General features: G+C 51.9%; 6 protein-coding genes across 6 annotated transcripts, besides 3 other annotated features; 3 read left to right on the top strand and 3 right to left on the bottom strand.

Annotated features, from left to right (window-relative positions):
- Nucleotides 1-32: 32 nt before the first annotated feature.
- EKO05_0000756 (uncharacterized protein) lies at nt 33-314 on the top strand (the record flags this gene model as incomplete). Its single annotated transcript, XM_038936428.2, has 1 exon — nt 33-314. One exon carries the CDS (start codon nt 33-35, stop codon nt 312-314), a length of 282 nt encoding a protein of 93 aa, XP_038803303.2.
- A 105-nt stretch (nt 315-419) lies between these two features.
- On the top strand, nt 420-830 carry EKO05_0000757 (uncharacterized protein; the record flags this gene model as incomplete). The annotated part of the gene is made up of 1 exon (XM_059635492.1): nt 420-830. The coding sequence occupies one exon, from the start codon at nt 420-422 to the stop codon at nt 828-830; it is 411 nt and encodes a 136-aa protein (XP_059491475.1).
- An 884-nt stretch (nt 831-1714) lies between these two features.
- On the bottom strand, nt 1715-3231 carry EKO05_0000758 (uncharacterized protein; the record flags this gene model as incomplete). Its single annotated transcript, XM_038936389.1, has 3 exons — nt 1715-2523; nt 2580-3033; nt 3082-3231. The coding sequence occupies 3 exons, from the start codon at nt 3229-3231 to the stop codon at nt 1715-1717; spliced, it is 1413 nt and encodes a 470-aa protein (XP_038803304.1).
- A 1823-nt stretch (nt 3232-5054) lies between these two features.
- EKO05_0000759 (uncharacterized protein) lies at nt 5055-9507 on the bottom strand (the record flags this gene model as incomplete). Its single annotated transcript, XM_038936815.1, has 3 exons — nt 5055-6003; nt 6051-8505; nt 8559-9507. 3 exons carry the CDS (start codon nt 9505-9507, stop codon nt 5055-5057), a joined length of 4353 nt encoding a protein of 1450 aa, XP_038803305.1.
- A 698-nt stretch (nt 9508-10205) lies between these two features.
- Nucleotides 10206-10254: a tandem repeat.
- A 299-nt stretch (nt 10255-10553) lies between these two features.
- EKO05_0000760 (GTPase-activating protein gyp8) lies at nt 10554-11953 on the top strand (the record flags this gene model as incomplete). Its single annotated transcript, XM_038936595.1, has 3 exons — nt 10554-10847; nt 10893-10968; nt 11028-11953. 3 exons carry the CDS (start codon nt 10554-10556, stop codon nt 11951-11953), a joined length of 1296 nt encoding a protein of 431 aa, XP_038803306.1.
- Nucleotides 10798-10847: a tandem repeat.
- A 191-nt stretch (nt 11954-12144) lies between the features above and the next one.
- Nucleotides 12145-12169: a tandem repeat.
- Nucleotides 12170-13585: 1416 nt separating this feature from the next.
- On the bottom strand, nt 13586-14149 carry EKO05_0000761 (uncharacterized protein; the record flags this gene model as incomplete). Its single annotated transcript, XM_038944789.1, has 1 exon — nt 13586-14149. The coding sequence occupies one exon, from the start codon at nt 14147-14149 to the stop codon at nt 13586-13588; it is 564 nt and encodes a 187-aa protein (XP_038803307.1).

Consider the following 14149-nt stretch of genomic DNA (forward strand, 5'->3'; position numbering starts at 1 on the left):
TTCGATATTCTCGGCATTCGTAACCAGAAAAGATGCACGGCATTGCAAGCCGTCGCAAAGCTTGCGAGGATACCGGTACACTTCGAGGAGCGCCGACCATTGCCGCAGCTGCCGCGGGTCGAGGCGGCAGCACCCTTATCCCAGCGCAAATACCTCCTCTTGACAAATTACGACTGCTATGTCCAGGGTTCCCTCGCAAGCCTATAGAAGTTCACAACGGCGACGCCTTCGCCCTTGCGCAGACTCTAGGTTCTACTTACGGCAAGGTTGGCGTATTGAACTTGGCCAGCGATCGAGAGCCTGGCGGTGGCTGACGCTACACATTGTCAGGCACTTTGCTACTCGTCGACACTGTATGGCACACTGAACCGTGCTTGGTATCCGTTCCGAACACAGGAAATGGAAGCTGTGCCGGCATCATGTTCCCAGATGTCGTGGTGTTCAAGGACACTCTAAACCGCAATCTTGTCGACTTGTCAATTGAGCAGCGACATTTCGTGGATGTTATCACTGTGACTGCGCCGTGCCGCCCGAAGCTTACAGACGACGAAAAGGGCTTTGCAGCTGAACTTGACCTGCAAGACTTACGAGAGAAGATCTTGTTGATATTGAGGCTAGCAGCCGTCAACAGTGTGACGAACCTGGTGCTTGGGGCCATGGGCTGCGGTGCTTATCGATGTCTACCGCGCGCTGCCGCTTGCGAGATGAAAACGGCGCTCGAAAAGGAAGAGTTTAGCGGTTGGTTTGAGACGACTTCCTTTGCAGTATACGTTGCTGGGTCTTCCGGCAAACACAACTTTGATATTTTCAAGGTGTTCGACAATCCTTAGTACGCTACTTGAAAGAAGGAAGTATGCATTAGTGAGGCTTTCAAAGAGTATAACAACCAGACCTGGTGGTTGACCGCTGGTTATTGTTTTGCGCCTAATACACCAAACCAAAGTCTTTTCGTTCTCAGTGCGATGACGGACAACTATTGGGCCCTGCAAATCACGATGCTGTGATTTTATATGGTATCCTAAACGTAGATACGAGCGTTGATGCAGCCTTCCAGATCAAATCATCAATAATTGCATCTCGATGTACCGTCACAAGTATCGATTGTCTGACATGAAAGTGACTACTGCGGATCGCAGTTACCAAAAAAAAACTGAGATGAAGCCAACCGCTTAAGTTTAGTAGTAATGACGGGCATCAAGAAGAATTCCCAGTCTGTAGCCGAATGCTAAAGCACCTTGTCAATACCATGAATATCAATTCTACATGGCGACATCAAAACATCCTGAATGCACACCTGCAGTATAGAATACAAGTCTTTGATGTAATAAGCATCACTCTGAGACCAGCAAAGTGAATTGTACACAAATCCTCAGATTTACGAATGCAGGGCTCTTGCGTTCGACTACGTCGATATGAGTGGTATTGCTCGTTCAGTACTGTTGTAGCATCTCTAAAGATCGACTATGCTTGTGTGAGGATTTGTTGCAAAGTACTCAAGCCCCATCTTGAGAAAGAATAGATTTGAACGTTCCAATAAGATAGCCATGCTGTACAGTAACGGTATTTTTCTTCTTAGATAGCCGAGTAATCAAAACTCCCTGGGTATCTTCACAAAGGATCATAACCCCGCAGTGATGTCCAGGATGTTGTAAAGATTCCAGAAGTACAAATGCGTCTATGAGACTAGTTTTAGTAACCAAATGAAACAGTGAGTTCATGACGAATTGGAGTTGTCAGCGCAACTCCAGGCAGCTGATCCGCCAGATGCGTTGTAGCTGTCGATAATGCCAACAATAGACCCATAGGTTCCAGCAATAGTTAGGAACCAACCTCCGATGATCATGAAAGCACACCAGCCAACCATGAACATCCACTTTCCGGTCCTGGCATCGCGCCAGTGGTCATAGAGCCACATGCAACCCATAGGCTGAATCGACATCAAAGTACCGAGAAGAGCACCAACGAGCGAAACAAGTCCACCAAAAACAGGGATGGCGCTGGCAACGACGTAAGCGACAATAGCGTTACCGGCAGTACAGCTAATCCAGGTAATCCAATGTGTTGGGGTGTTTCGAGTTAGATGTTGGGAGTTGCGGAGAATTCGCATGAAGAAGTACTTGGCCGCGAAATGTACAAACAAAGTGGTACTGACAAGCAGACCGGGCAAGGCGATGCCGTAACAGACTTTCTTCATGAGGTGTCCAGCGGATCCAAGAGCGGGAGAAGACACGTAAGACCCGCAATAGTAGTAGACTACACACCCAATGGCGATGTAAACTGCAGTCATGGTACCCTGGCAGACAATGAGAGCTTTGGTGTAATGCCGGGGCTCGCGCATCTCAGACACGATGTTGAAGAAAGCTGGAGTTCCTGCGTAGGCGAAAACAATGGACGAGATCGATGCGAATGCGTCGGCTGCCGTGGGAGAGCCAAATAATTCGTAATCAGAGTGGAAAGGTCCAGGGGTTGGAGGCGCGTCAGCTGGACGATCTTGAACACCAACTGATACTGTCAAGATCAAGACTGTCTGAGGATTAACAACCACCCTTACAAACCAGAAATAGTGTCAGGTAACTCACTTGAGCTGAGGATACTAACTACACCAATCCAGGCGAGCCAGGAAATCTTTCCCAAAGTCTGAATGCTGCCAAGACAAAACCCAGCAATAGCGGCGACAGCAACAAAGATGGCGGTGCAAGCACCGTGGGACGAAAGAGCGTTTAGCGCGGTGGAGATACCCAACATTCCAGAGCCTGCGACAAAGATCCAGTAGAGCGCGAATGTAATGCCGAATACCTCGTAACCAACGCGACCAAACAGCTTACGACCAACGTCGTCAATGCCGTATACGTCCGGATGGCGCAATTTGAAGACCCCGATAATGTAGTTGGACCAACTCGTCATTGCAGCGATGATCAAGATAACAATCACACCAGGAATCAAGCCAAGGCTATGGAAGACCGATGGGATAGACAGGACGCCAAGGCCAATTTGTGTTTTTAGCATCAGTACAGCTGTTCCTTTCCAGCCAACCTGCTGACGTTAGTTCATGGAGGCAGTCAAGCGATGCCCTTGACGTACAGCACGGTAGTTTGGACCATCTTCATTTATTTCTCCGAAGACAGCATCGGTGATGGACGCGCGGCGATGAGTCCCCTGCGCAAAGGAGGTAGTAGTATGAATGCCGTTGTCATCATAGGGCTGCTTCTCAGGATCTTTGAAGTCGGCCATCGTGGAAGTTAGAGAATGACAAGTGGTCAAAGTAAGATGTGCTTAAGGAGAAAGAGGCTCATGGAAAGGATATTCGGAATTTTTGTGTACAGCCAGAGGAGACTCCGGATGAACGATAACGGAAGACGTGGGGAGCGCTCTTGAATAACTTGGAGCCGCCGACCACTAACCATGATCGGCCTAGAAGCACGTCGGAGGCGTATGTTTAGTGCAATAAAATCGGAACCGTACTACGTTGATCAGAGCGCAGTCAAGTTGTGTGTGGACATGTCGGTGTCGATCGCTCACTAACGCCCCCGGATTTGAAGTAGGTTATGCGGGGTTGCCACTATTAACAAGAGCAGATCAAGAACTGGCGGATCCTCACGACTTACAGATCGCAAGAATCAATTCCGTAGATGCTGTGCAAAAAGTATGCTCGGAATGAGAAGCCCGTGTCCAATGTCACCTCGAGGCGCGCACGCCTATCGGGATCGTTGTCAGTTGGGCCGAAGATAAGAGCAAGGAGCATGCTTGGACAAAGCTTGGGGCCCTCACTCCTTCTTATTGCCACGCCAGAAACCTGCCTGCATCCACGATCAAGCTCCCACATAATTTGAGCCGCATCTTTTGGTTGGGACGACTACGCAGTGTGCGCTCCACAAAGAAGCAGTATCGCGCACCGGCAGCTGCTCAAGGGACTGCTTCAAGCAGCAGCTGCGGCCCAGCGTGCTCCAGACTCTTGGGGACGGGGGAGGGGGCATCCCGTGTCGCCATGGTGCGCTCCCCACTCGGAGTCCTGACGGTCTTCTGCCAGTGGGGCCATTACCACATAGCGCATGTTTTCGAGATGCGGGCAGCTGCGCCAAGCGCAAATTTCCTGGAGAAATTTGGGGTAGAGCGACGAACTGTCTCATATTGGACGCGGAAAGCCCGAGACCACGAGCGCAAGCTACAAAAGCCCTTTCACTCAGGGCCAAAAACTGTTCATGGTCAGATGATGACAAGGTTATGAGATTGCCAGACAACGGCTTCCCACCGATTGGGAGGAGCACAAAATTTACGCATAGCGGCGGTACCATCGTCAGGGCTGAGTCCCCCAGCGCATTAGCCTCTCGACCGGACAGGCCACAGGCCTGTAGTTGTCAAGAGCTTGAAAATCGACCAATTCCGTGAAGGGAAGTCGAGTGCTGTGTTGAGATAAGCGACTGCTCTCAGAGCGCCTCGTAGGTGCTAGGCACTATTCTGCAGGTGCAGGCATGTGTTGGTCCGTCACTGAGCAGGGCTGAACCGCGCGCTCGAGTTGGATGCAAATTCAGTGCGCAATATCGTGAACTAGACAGTCACACTATGTGCAAACGTTGCTACGCTGTCAAACTGTAGTGCTCGCAAGCTTTGGGAATACAGTAACAAGCTTTTGGTAATTCCGGCTGCTTATCCTAACCGTTGACTGACACACGTTAGTATGCTTAACAGATAACATAAAGCACCACCGAGCTAGACATACCACTAAGCCAGATACGACTTTTAGCATTACTGATACCTTATACGGAATAATTAAATCCCTACCACTCTCTATAGAGCCTATATAGGTTCACGGATATATACTTGTCTGATCCCCTACTAGTCTAGGACCAGGATCGGGTGGGTCGGTAATATCGGTCTTACTGATCTGACCGGCTTGTGTCTCTGGTCTTCCCCACGTGATTGTGGCCCTTCACTGCGACAAAGCAAAAGTACTACCTACAGTAGTACCTACTTATAAGTTTAATGTACTCTAGTAGGCATTTATATAATTACTTTACTATATCTGCTAGCTCTAAATATACTGTTTTTAGAATGTTCTATAGTAAAGGCATAAGTACCTCGTCCATCCACTCTTTAATGCAAACTAAGATGTTAGCCGCGCTAGCATGTCCATCCTGCAGGTAGTAGCCATTATGCAACAGTAAACTTCTCCCAAGCTCTTCCAGCAATGCCGTTACCTCAGGTTCTACATGTGTCGAGATTAGATCTCGAAGATCGCCACCTTCGTTGAAAAATTTCAGCAGTACATCACCATCGATATGGCTATTCTTAGGTGCAGACACTTCACGCTCCCTGTGCCTTGGATCAACGTCTCGAGCACGGATCGCGCAATCTTGCGCTCCATCAGCACCGTTCATGAGAACATCAAATATGTCCCCACTCCGATGTTTGACGATAGTGAACTGTCTCGCTGGGTCGCGAGCTTGCTTCAGTTCGACGAGGTTCTGCAGCAGACGCAAGATAACATGTGCAGGCTCAGACATGATGGAAAAGGCGTAGATGGTACCATCAGAGCAGGCACCTATGATGTCGTCGACGAGGATACCTTCGAGCCTGTCCGAGCGCTTGGTGAAGCGTGAAGGTCGACGCCAGGCCGGACGAATATCTCCACGCTGAAGGCGAACGACCGTTCGTGGAAGGCGTGCCTCAAACAAAGTTGTTGCGGCATTCTTGAAAGCAACCTCGCCGGAGTGATACAGGCCAGAAATTGTCGCAGTCTTCTTGTCTGTGAGTAGGACAAGCGATTCTTCCCCTACTGCGGCATCGTTTCGGAGGTCGTTGGCGTGAAGTGCAAGATGATGGGTACACGAGCGTTCGCGGCTGTCGGTGAACAGTTGTACAATGTCAACTCTTGAATCATCAGGCTGACGAACAACTTCGTAACATAGATGGGAATGCTGTAGCGTAGATACAAAGATCATAGACTTCGAGACTGTGACGTGTATTCCGGGTGAGGGGAGCTCTTTGGATCCACGATTGATCCATCTAGCTGAGTCAGACGACATCTCTGAATGTTCGGCTTCGAGACTAACCTGCCAAGCTGCGCGTCAAACTCATCAAATGATAAGAGCTTACCAATAACGCTCACAGTAGCGCGGTTGTTAAACAAGGCAATACAATAGAGGGGATGAGGATACGTTGACTCTTTCTGTAACGATAATTTCGAACCACGCTGGCCCAGGTTGAAAATGAGTCTTCTCCCAGTCTCCTTGCCGGGCCCTGTTCCAATTCCAGTGCCCACAATCACAAGGTTGTATTTCTTGCCTCGGTTGTCCTCGAAAGGCCAATCGACAATTGAGTAGACACGTTCAGCGTGATTGAGAGCATAGTGCGCCACGACTAGTCTGTCAGCAAGCCCGACTTCTACTTCCTTCTTTATCTCAACCTCATCGAGGGATTTGTCGTCGTGCACATTCAATAAAATGAGTGCTGAGTGTATCACCCGGTACCCGTCTGGCGGCGCACACAGTTCCTTGGCCTCAACTGTCGCTGCGAGCATTTTTCGCGGCAATGCCAGGTAAGCTGCGTGTGAAGGTTTGCCGCCTGTCATCAGCTTTCGTGGCAGTACTTTAGGCTTGTCCTCATCCCCGAAATATGATTGTGAAACGTGGTTACTCCGTTTGATATCAATATCAAGCTGCGTGTAGAGCATCTGGTCACCAGAAACGACGAAAAGAAAGCCATCCAAGTTCCTTTCAATCGTGCTTTCTGTTCCTGCCTTGTAAGGGAGCTGGTAAGTCGCAGTGACCGGACTTTGGAGGTACCCGGGACTTGCGCGATTAGTAAACCATACGGACTCAACATCCATGACTGAAGGCAGACTTGCGGAGCAGCGAACTCTGCAAAAGTCTGATCCGCATGACACGAATGCAGCTGCATGGTCGGTAGAGCATGCGTAGATCTGGGCTGAAGTCGACCCCATCTTCGTGATGTCCCAGCCTGATCTTTTTTTGGCAGTCGGTGCTCCGGATTGTATGTGGGGATCAACCAGTGGTGTTATCGGCAGGTCAGATTTGATTCCGTGGATGTTACGGCTAAGGAGGAGCCCTTCTCGGGTAGCGCAGACTAAGATATGGTCTGCACCCGAGGTCAATAGAACGGCACTCTCACACAGTGTCCGTAAACGTCCAGCAGGGTTGACATCGTCGAGAGAAGACTCGAAGATTTTAGACACTTCATACTCATGCATGACTTGGAAAAGAGTCACTTTCGAATCGAGCGTGCCCACCAAGATGTGAGGTTGTCCGCCAACTTCAAGAAGCTCTATGCAGGTCGGATCGGCGCTCAACGGATGACGTGACTTTTCTTGTCTGGATCTCCTGAACGTGCCTCCCTCCAGTACTGACGTGACGTCCAGGTAGGGGTTTCCATAATCTCTGAAGGTAGTTGCAATGAAGGGGAAACCGGACTTCGAAGCAGCGAGTAGTATTGGCGTGTGGAACTGGATCTTGTCGCTCAAGGCCAGGTTGGGAGGAGCGAGTATCTGGGCGTCGTTGCGAGTGATCTGTACCGAGAAGCCCTCCGCTAACATACAGGCCGAAATAGTCTCTTCAGTTCTGTTGATTCCATCATCGACAGGCTCGTCTTCATTTGGCAATTGAGTTTCGTTCCAAACTCCATCGTCCCAGGCACCAGAAAAACCCCCACGACTTTCTGGTTGCGTACGAACGAGCCGTAGAAGTAGAGTTTCGAGCGGCAGTGTTACAACTACCAAAGCATAGTGCTGTCTTGCACATTTCCCATCGAGTTCCACGGTTTGACTACCATGGTGCATCACCCAAAGACCAGTACAACCGTTCATGCCGCTAAATGATCCATCGATCTCCGCTTGGAGCCCAAGTCGTAGCTCAGATAACTGTCCGTGCGGGGCAACTCCATTGGATACAAACAGTGCAGCTCGCTCGCGTTCAAAGGGATTCCGAATGCCTGGCAAATCCGTCACACAGAGCCCTGTGAGCGGGCTCCAGTTTGGCATCGATTCCACATACGTGAATTGATTCATGGCTGGGTATTGTGTTGCATAAGAGTACTCCGTTGGCCACGAACCGACCCTACAAAGGAGTCCATCATTCCCTGCGGCCCCTGCCATGAGTACGTCTGGATACGATTGCGAGAATTCCGAGTTATCGACGCTGAGGCAGGCAAATGCTGTGTCGATCCGATACGGCCACTCGCCTGCATCATCCATATCAAGAGCATCTGCGGGGCCCTGCTCTATGTACATGACGCGGCCGTCTTCGCGTGCGATGTAGAATGCTTCCTTGGGAAAGTCGGGATTGCGAGGGGTCTTGTCCCACTGTACCCATCGCGGCCGATGTGTGCTGTCACCCGGACGAATCGAGCGCAGAATGTGGACGGGTATAGGAACGACTGTGCGCTGTGGAGCACCGGACAAGACGTCTTTGTAAACGCATACATGTGTCTCGAAGATCAGCAAAAAATCGGGGCTTCGACCAAGTGGAATAAGTAATGACGGATTCTGATCGTCTGAAGTTGTCAGTCCATTACCTGTGATAGCAGGGCAAGTTTGGCTTACGCACCCAGATCGACCAAGACCCGTTCCGTGCGAGCAGTCACAGTATCGAGATCGTATCTACAGTCCCAGTCGAAACAGGTCATCTTCGTTAGCCCCTGATGCGCAACGATGAACAAAAGGACTACATGGAAATCATCCTGGCCAGCCGCTGTTGAGAGAAACTCCATGTGCATGACACGACCCTCAATCGCAATGATGCGTTCGTCTTCGATTGGTGTTGTATCGTCGCCGTTTGCCAGTTCTTTGTGCCATGTTTGCATAGATTTGGTCTTGTAGAGCATAAATCGTCCTTCGTAAGCTGCCACGGCCAAGGCCCGGCATTTGGGATCTGTTGCGAGGTATTGACCAAGACGATCGAAACGCGATGATCCAGCGGGGAGCCTGACAGTCTTTTGTCGAAAGACGGGTTTGCCCGCTGCGCTGTGCTGAGCCCACAAGAACACCAACGTCCGCGATGACAGTGTCAGGACAGCTACTTCTGGAGGCAACATGTGGTTCTCGCTTCTGTTGGTTGACCGCGTGCCTCTGTGCATATTCTGGGCTTTGGGCAGCGGAATGCCCACGCTCCCGCTGATGTGAACCGCGCGGGCGTCGCCGAACACTCGCGATGTGAGAATTCGGCCGCTGAAGTCTGACTTGGTCGCGGCATGGCGAAGGCGACCATAATCATGGATCTGGACGAGCTGTATTGAGTCTTCACCTACTAGCACGATGTCGTTCAAATCCTTGTGACGTATGGTGGCGGGCAGAATGAACTTGAAGAGGGGACTCGGAAGGACTGTCCTGGAGAGAATGCCGTACCCCGGTACCTGAGGATGGCTGGCCGGCTTGACGGCAGGCTCGAGCATCTCGGTGTCATCTTGCTGCGCTCGTGCCATGATTTGGTAGACGTCGAGCGGTCTTGACACCCACTCATTGTCAACAAGCACCAAACCCTGGACTTGGTGGTTCATGTCGAGAGTTTTCCCAGTGCACGCACGGGGTCCAACCAAGGCCCAAGGGTACGATTCGCGAAGAAGTATCTCGATGACGCTAGACGGGGGATGGCACAAGGGTACGTGGGGCAGGCTACGTGACTGGATGGCTGGGAGCGAATGAATGGCAACGTAGGACGGGATTCGCTGACTGCAGAACTGCCAGAGAGGCCCCAAGCCGTGACAAAGGCAACTAACGAAGAGAACTCAACAGAGCGGGGCGGCTACATGCCTCGAGTGATGGTGAGAGACGGCAGCGTGGAAGGTGCAGGATCGATAACGATTTGTTCGGATCTCGATTGCGAGATCCTGCAGCGCATCGACAGCACGATCTTGATTCAAGCGTGATTTGGGTGGGCGACAAAAGGCTGCTGCTGCCGTCAGTTCAAGATCCAGCTAGGGATGCTGGGGGCCAAAGACGAGGTGGGAGATTTGATTTGTTGATTCTACCGTGGTCGTTGTTACATGCATGCACGGTGGGTTTAGCGGGGCTCGGCGCATGCAGCTGCGGCACGGACTGGTTCGGGAGGCCGACAGCAAGTCATTGCGTCCCGGAGCGGCAGCGCTGCACTGTCAAAGAGCGGCAAGTGATGTGGACGCTCGGATCGACCATGCTTCCCGTTGGTGGTACTTGGGAGGCAATAGACAACTGTCCATCCAGAACCTTTGCTGCTGTACGGTTGTGCAGTTGTGCGGTTGTGCGGCTGTGCGGCTGTGCGGTTGTGCCGTCTACGGTCTCCCGTCTGCCGCGTGCCAAGCCCCGGGATCTGGACAGGGAAGGAAGAGGAAGGAGACAAGGGACAAGGGAAGGGTCGACCGTCGACGTGAACGGCTTGCGTGTGCCGAACCGTGCGAAACCACACCACACAACCCATCAGCATGCAGTGACGTACTGCACACGCGCTTCTCCGTGCTTCTGTCGTCACATACAAAGGCAAACACGACGCCACATCATCTCCGGGCCATCAGCTGACCGTCGTGAGTGTGGACCGAGTGGCACTCGATCTCGAGATGTGGGTGAGGTCATGGCAGCCTCTCGCTCTCGCACCCCTCGCACCCCATCACGCTCGGTGAGCCCTGGAAGCCCGCCTGCGCGGCGCTCGACCCCTGTGGATCTGTCGTTGGCCGACAAGGCCAAAGAGGGCTTGGTGACTGCTGCCTGCGACGAGGGCGATGTTGCTGCGCTCGTAGGCCTCTGTACGAGCACCCATGGCCTGGTGAGCGATGGCCTGCGGCGCACAGCCTGGCCCATTTTATTGGGCTGTGGAAACACGGATACAGACACAGACAGCGAGACAGATACAGACACGCACGCAGACGTAAGTGCACGCACACGTGTCCATGCAGAAAAAACACCCTGGCAGGATCTGCCGGCACATCGTGAAGAGGGCCAGGTTGCTCTTGACGTGAATAGAGCGTTTGTGTACTACCCCAAGCATGGTGAGTATCTGGCAGACGTTCAGCCTACCACACTGTTCGTGCTGACGAACGAACCGCAGACTCGGAGAAAGAGCTCGACCACCGGAAACGCGAGCTTTCCATGGTCATCCTCGAGGTGCTGCGCCGGCATCCAGCACTGTCCTACTTTCAAGGCTACCACGACATTGTGCAAGTCCTCTATCTTGTCTTGGGTGTCCGCGCCGCCCCCCGCGCCGCCGCGCGCCTGAGTCTTCTCCGTATCCGAGACTTCATGCTCTCGTCGCTCGAACCCGCCATAGCCCAGCTCGAACTCCTGCGTCCGCTGCTTCAACATGCCGATCCAGTGCTCTACACACATCTCCCCAAAAGCTCAGCAACATTTGCGCTAGCCGGCACCATTACCATGTTCGCTCACAACATCACAGTGTACAAGGATATCACGAGGCTGTTCGACTTCTTTCTAGCACATCATGCTGTCATGCCACTCTATTTCTTCGCGGCTGTCGTCCTTTCAAGAAGGGAAGAGCTGCTGGAGATTGACAAGGAAGACGAGGACATCCTCCACGTCATGCTCAGCAAGCTGCCTGAGCCATTCGATATTGAGTTTCACATTGCGCGCTCGATCGAGCTCTACGAGAGGCTTCCTCCTTCCACGCTGCACAGCTGGGAGTGGTGGCGCATATCATCATCGAGTGTACTGAAGACTTCAGGTACCCTGGCTGACTTGCAGCGTTTACCCCTGGCAGCTGGCGAGCGCTACTTTGCCCAGCAAGAGAAGGAAGTTTGTAGGCAGCAATTCCAGAAACAGCTGTTGCAACAAGCTTCCAGAAATTTCAAGTTTTTCCAGTCACGCTTGTGGCATTACCGCCGCTTTGGAGCTGTTAGTTTTGCAGTCGCGGTTGGCCTATATGCCCTTTGGCTCGGCAAAAATGGCAGTATTGGCCCTGCACAATATCCTCTGTTTGGGTATCTAGACATGCTTCTCCGGCGGTTCTGGGGTGCATAGAATTTCGGGCACGGAGACTTCACAGCGACACTTCTTCATGCTCGGCACGCGAGACCCTCTGGAGTTGAATAAAAGCCTTTGTGTTTCCTAAACATGTGGAATCTCAATACATCGAAACATGCATTATCACACTCCAGGCATGCATTCTTTGCGAGACATTGTACCACGTACGCGCATGATGGCAAATAGACTTTTTCTTTTTTTCTTTTTTTTTTTGCTTACTCATATCGAACGAGCTCGCTCAGGTCTTCCATCACAATCGTACCACCAGATAAAAGCTGAGAAGACGGGGACCACACTCCCTCTGCAATTCCATCATTTTCGGCCTTTCAAGCCCTGTGGTCTGTATTGGCCGTTACAATCATGGCTAGACGAAGACAGCTCACCTGTCCTAAAGCTTACGGGCGACTCGCTCACTTGCAGCATGGCTCCAAGGAGGTGTTGTCGTAGACATAGCAGTCCTCACTCTTACCGTCTTAACCCAGGCCAAGAGCCTTGTCGCCGTTGCATCCGAGGACGCAACTACAGGTAGGTAGCATCGCAGTAAGCCTCGCCGGTAGAAGCACAGCGATCTCTAAATCAGCGATTACCGCGGGCGACCTTGATAGAAGAAAGCTTCGCGGGCGGATGTGGATCAGGTCCACACTCAGCCTTGCAGACGGCATTCCCGTTTCGCATTTCACAGCAGCCGGGCTCGGAGCATTTGCGATCGGTTCGCTAGAAGCCTTTGTCGTCGCATGACTTGTAGACGTAGTTGGCGGTGTCGCACTGGGAGTCTCCTGAAGTACATTCGACTTCCTTGTCACAGTAGGCATTACCAGCGGTAACAATGTGGCGGGCACCCACTTTGAAGCATGTCTCAGTCATCTTCCGCGCTGCAGATCATGACTGAAGTATTTGAATTGTCGCACGTGTTGGTCCCGAGGTGAGATTCTGACGCCATCACAGCGAATAATGGTGACAGGACTTTGAGTAGGGTTGTTCTCTTTGCTGGCTGCATGTTGGATGGCGGGGCTGCGATTAAGGTGTTGTGGGTGAGAAATTGGATGCGGGGTAAGGGTGCGTGAGTGAGGGAAGTAGAGAAAAAATCAGGAATCGGATGGATTCTTGAAGGTGAGGTGAAGGAAGTCAACGTGCAAAAGCGTTTGTCGATACGATGTCGTGACACAGAAGGAAGGAGCGAGAGAGCAGAGGCCACTGGCTTACCGAGACTGGATTTGTGTATTCTGCGGACTTGCAATAGCTTTATGGAGCATTTGAATCCTTTGTTACACAAGATAGTACGTCGCATAGTGTAAGGAAGGATCAGCGCCAGTGTGCGGACTAACCATATGAACAGACAGAAGGGTCAGGTCGTGACACGGACGCTCGAATCGCACGCAAATCATGACAATAGAACACAGAAGCAGGTATGAGCGTGACTGGCATTCAAGACTTTGAACAGACGTTGTGAGATGGACGTAAACTCTTCTGCAGCATGTACTCCATATCCCTGGAGCGCCCTGACGCCGTACATGTGAAGATTCGTAACGATGTTGACCAACGACAAGAAGATGATGAGAAGGTCGAGGTATGCGGCCGACGCTTCATTAGCGTGGATTAAAGGTACCCATTCGACAAGCAAACTTGAACTCATGGCTTCCTCTCAGTGCCAGATGCATATCCAGCACCCTGCTTGGCGTCGGTCATGAGATCTGCGTTGTATAATCTCCTGTAATCTTGCTCGTTCCAGGTTTGCTGCTGGGCAAGAGCACCAAGACTCAAACCTCGCGACCGTGACTTCTTGAGGGTATCCCCTTGTGCAAGACCGACCGCGCTATAGTCGGGGACCACACCCTGGCCTGGTACTGGAAACGGCAAAGACTGCGATGGTGATGTGACTGTTGCCTCGTCCGTGATGTTGTCGGGCAACTCGGTATGTGTGGACAGGTTTGACGAGACTGAGTTTTGCGCATGTGCCATCTTTAGAGCCTTCTCGTAGTTGTGAGAGCTAGCTCGAACGACGCCTGGTCGTCGATACGCAGTACGCGCTTCGTCGGTAGCGATGGTTGAGTCCGGGGCTGCTGAGTCGGTCTGCTTCAGGGTGTTTTGAAAAAAGGCTTCTTCGACCTCGGAACGGGTGTTGGGTGTAAGGCCAGAAGGCGTGGGGTCGCCAAACTCAGCATCAGAGGGAGGAACGCCTAGGGATGAGCTCAT

The sequence above is a fragment of the Ascochyta rabiei genome, chromosome 1 (assembly GCF_004011695.2).
Source record: "Ascochyta rabiei chromosome 1, complete sequence".
In the NCBI taxonomy this organism is placed as follows: Eukaryota; Fungi; Ascomycota; class Dothideomycetes; order Pleosporales; family Didymellaceae; genus Ascochyta; species Ascochyta rabiei.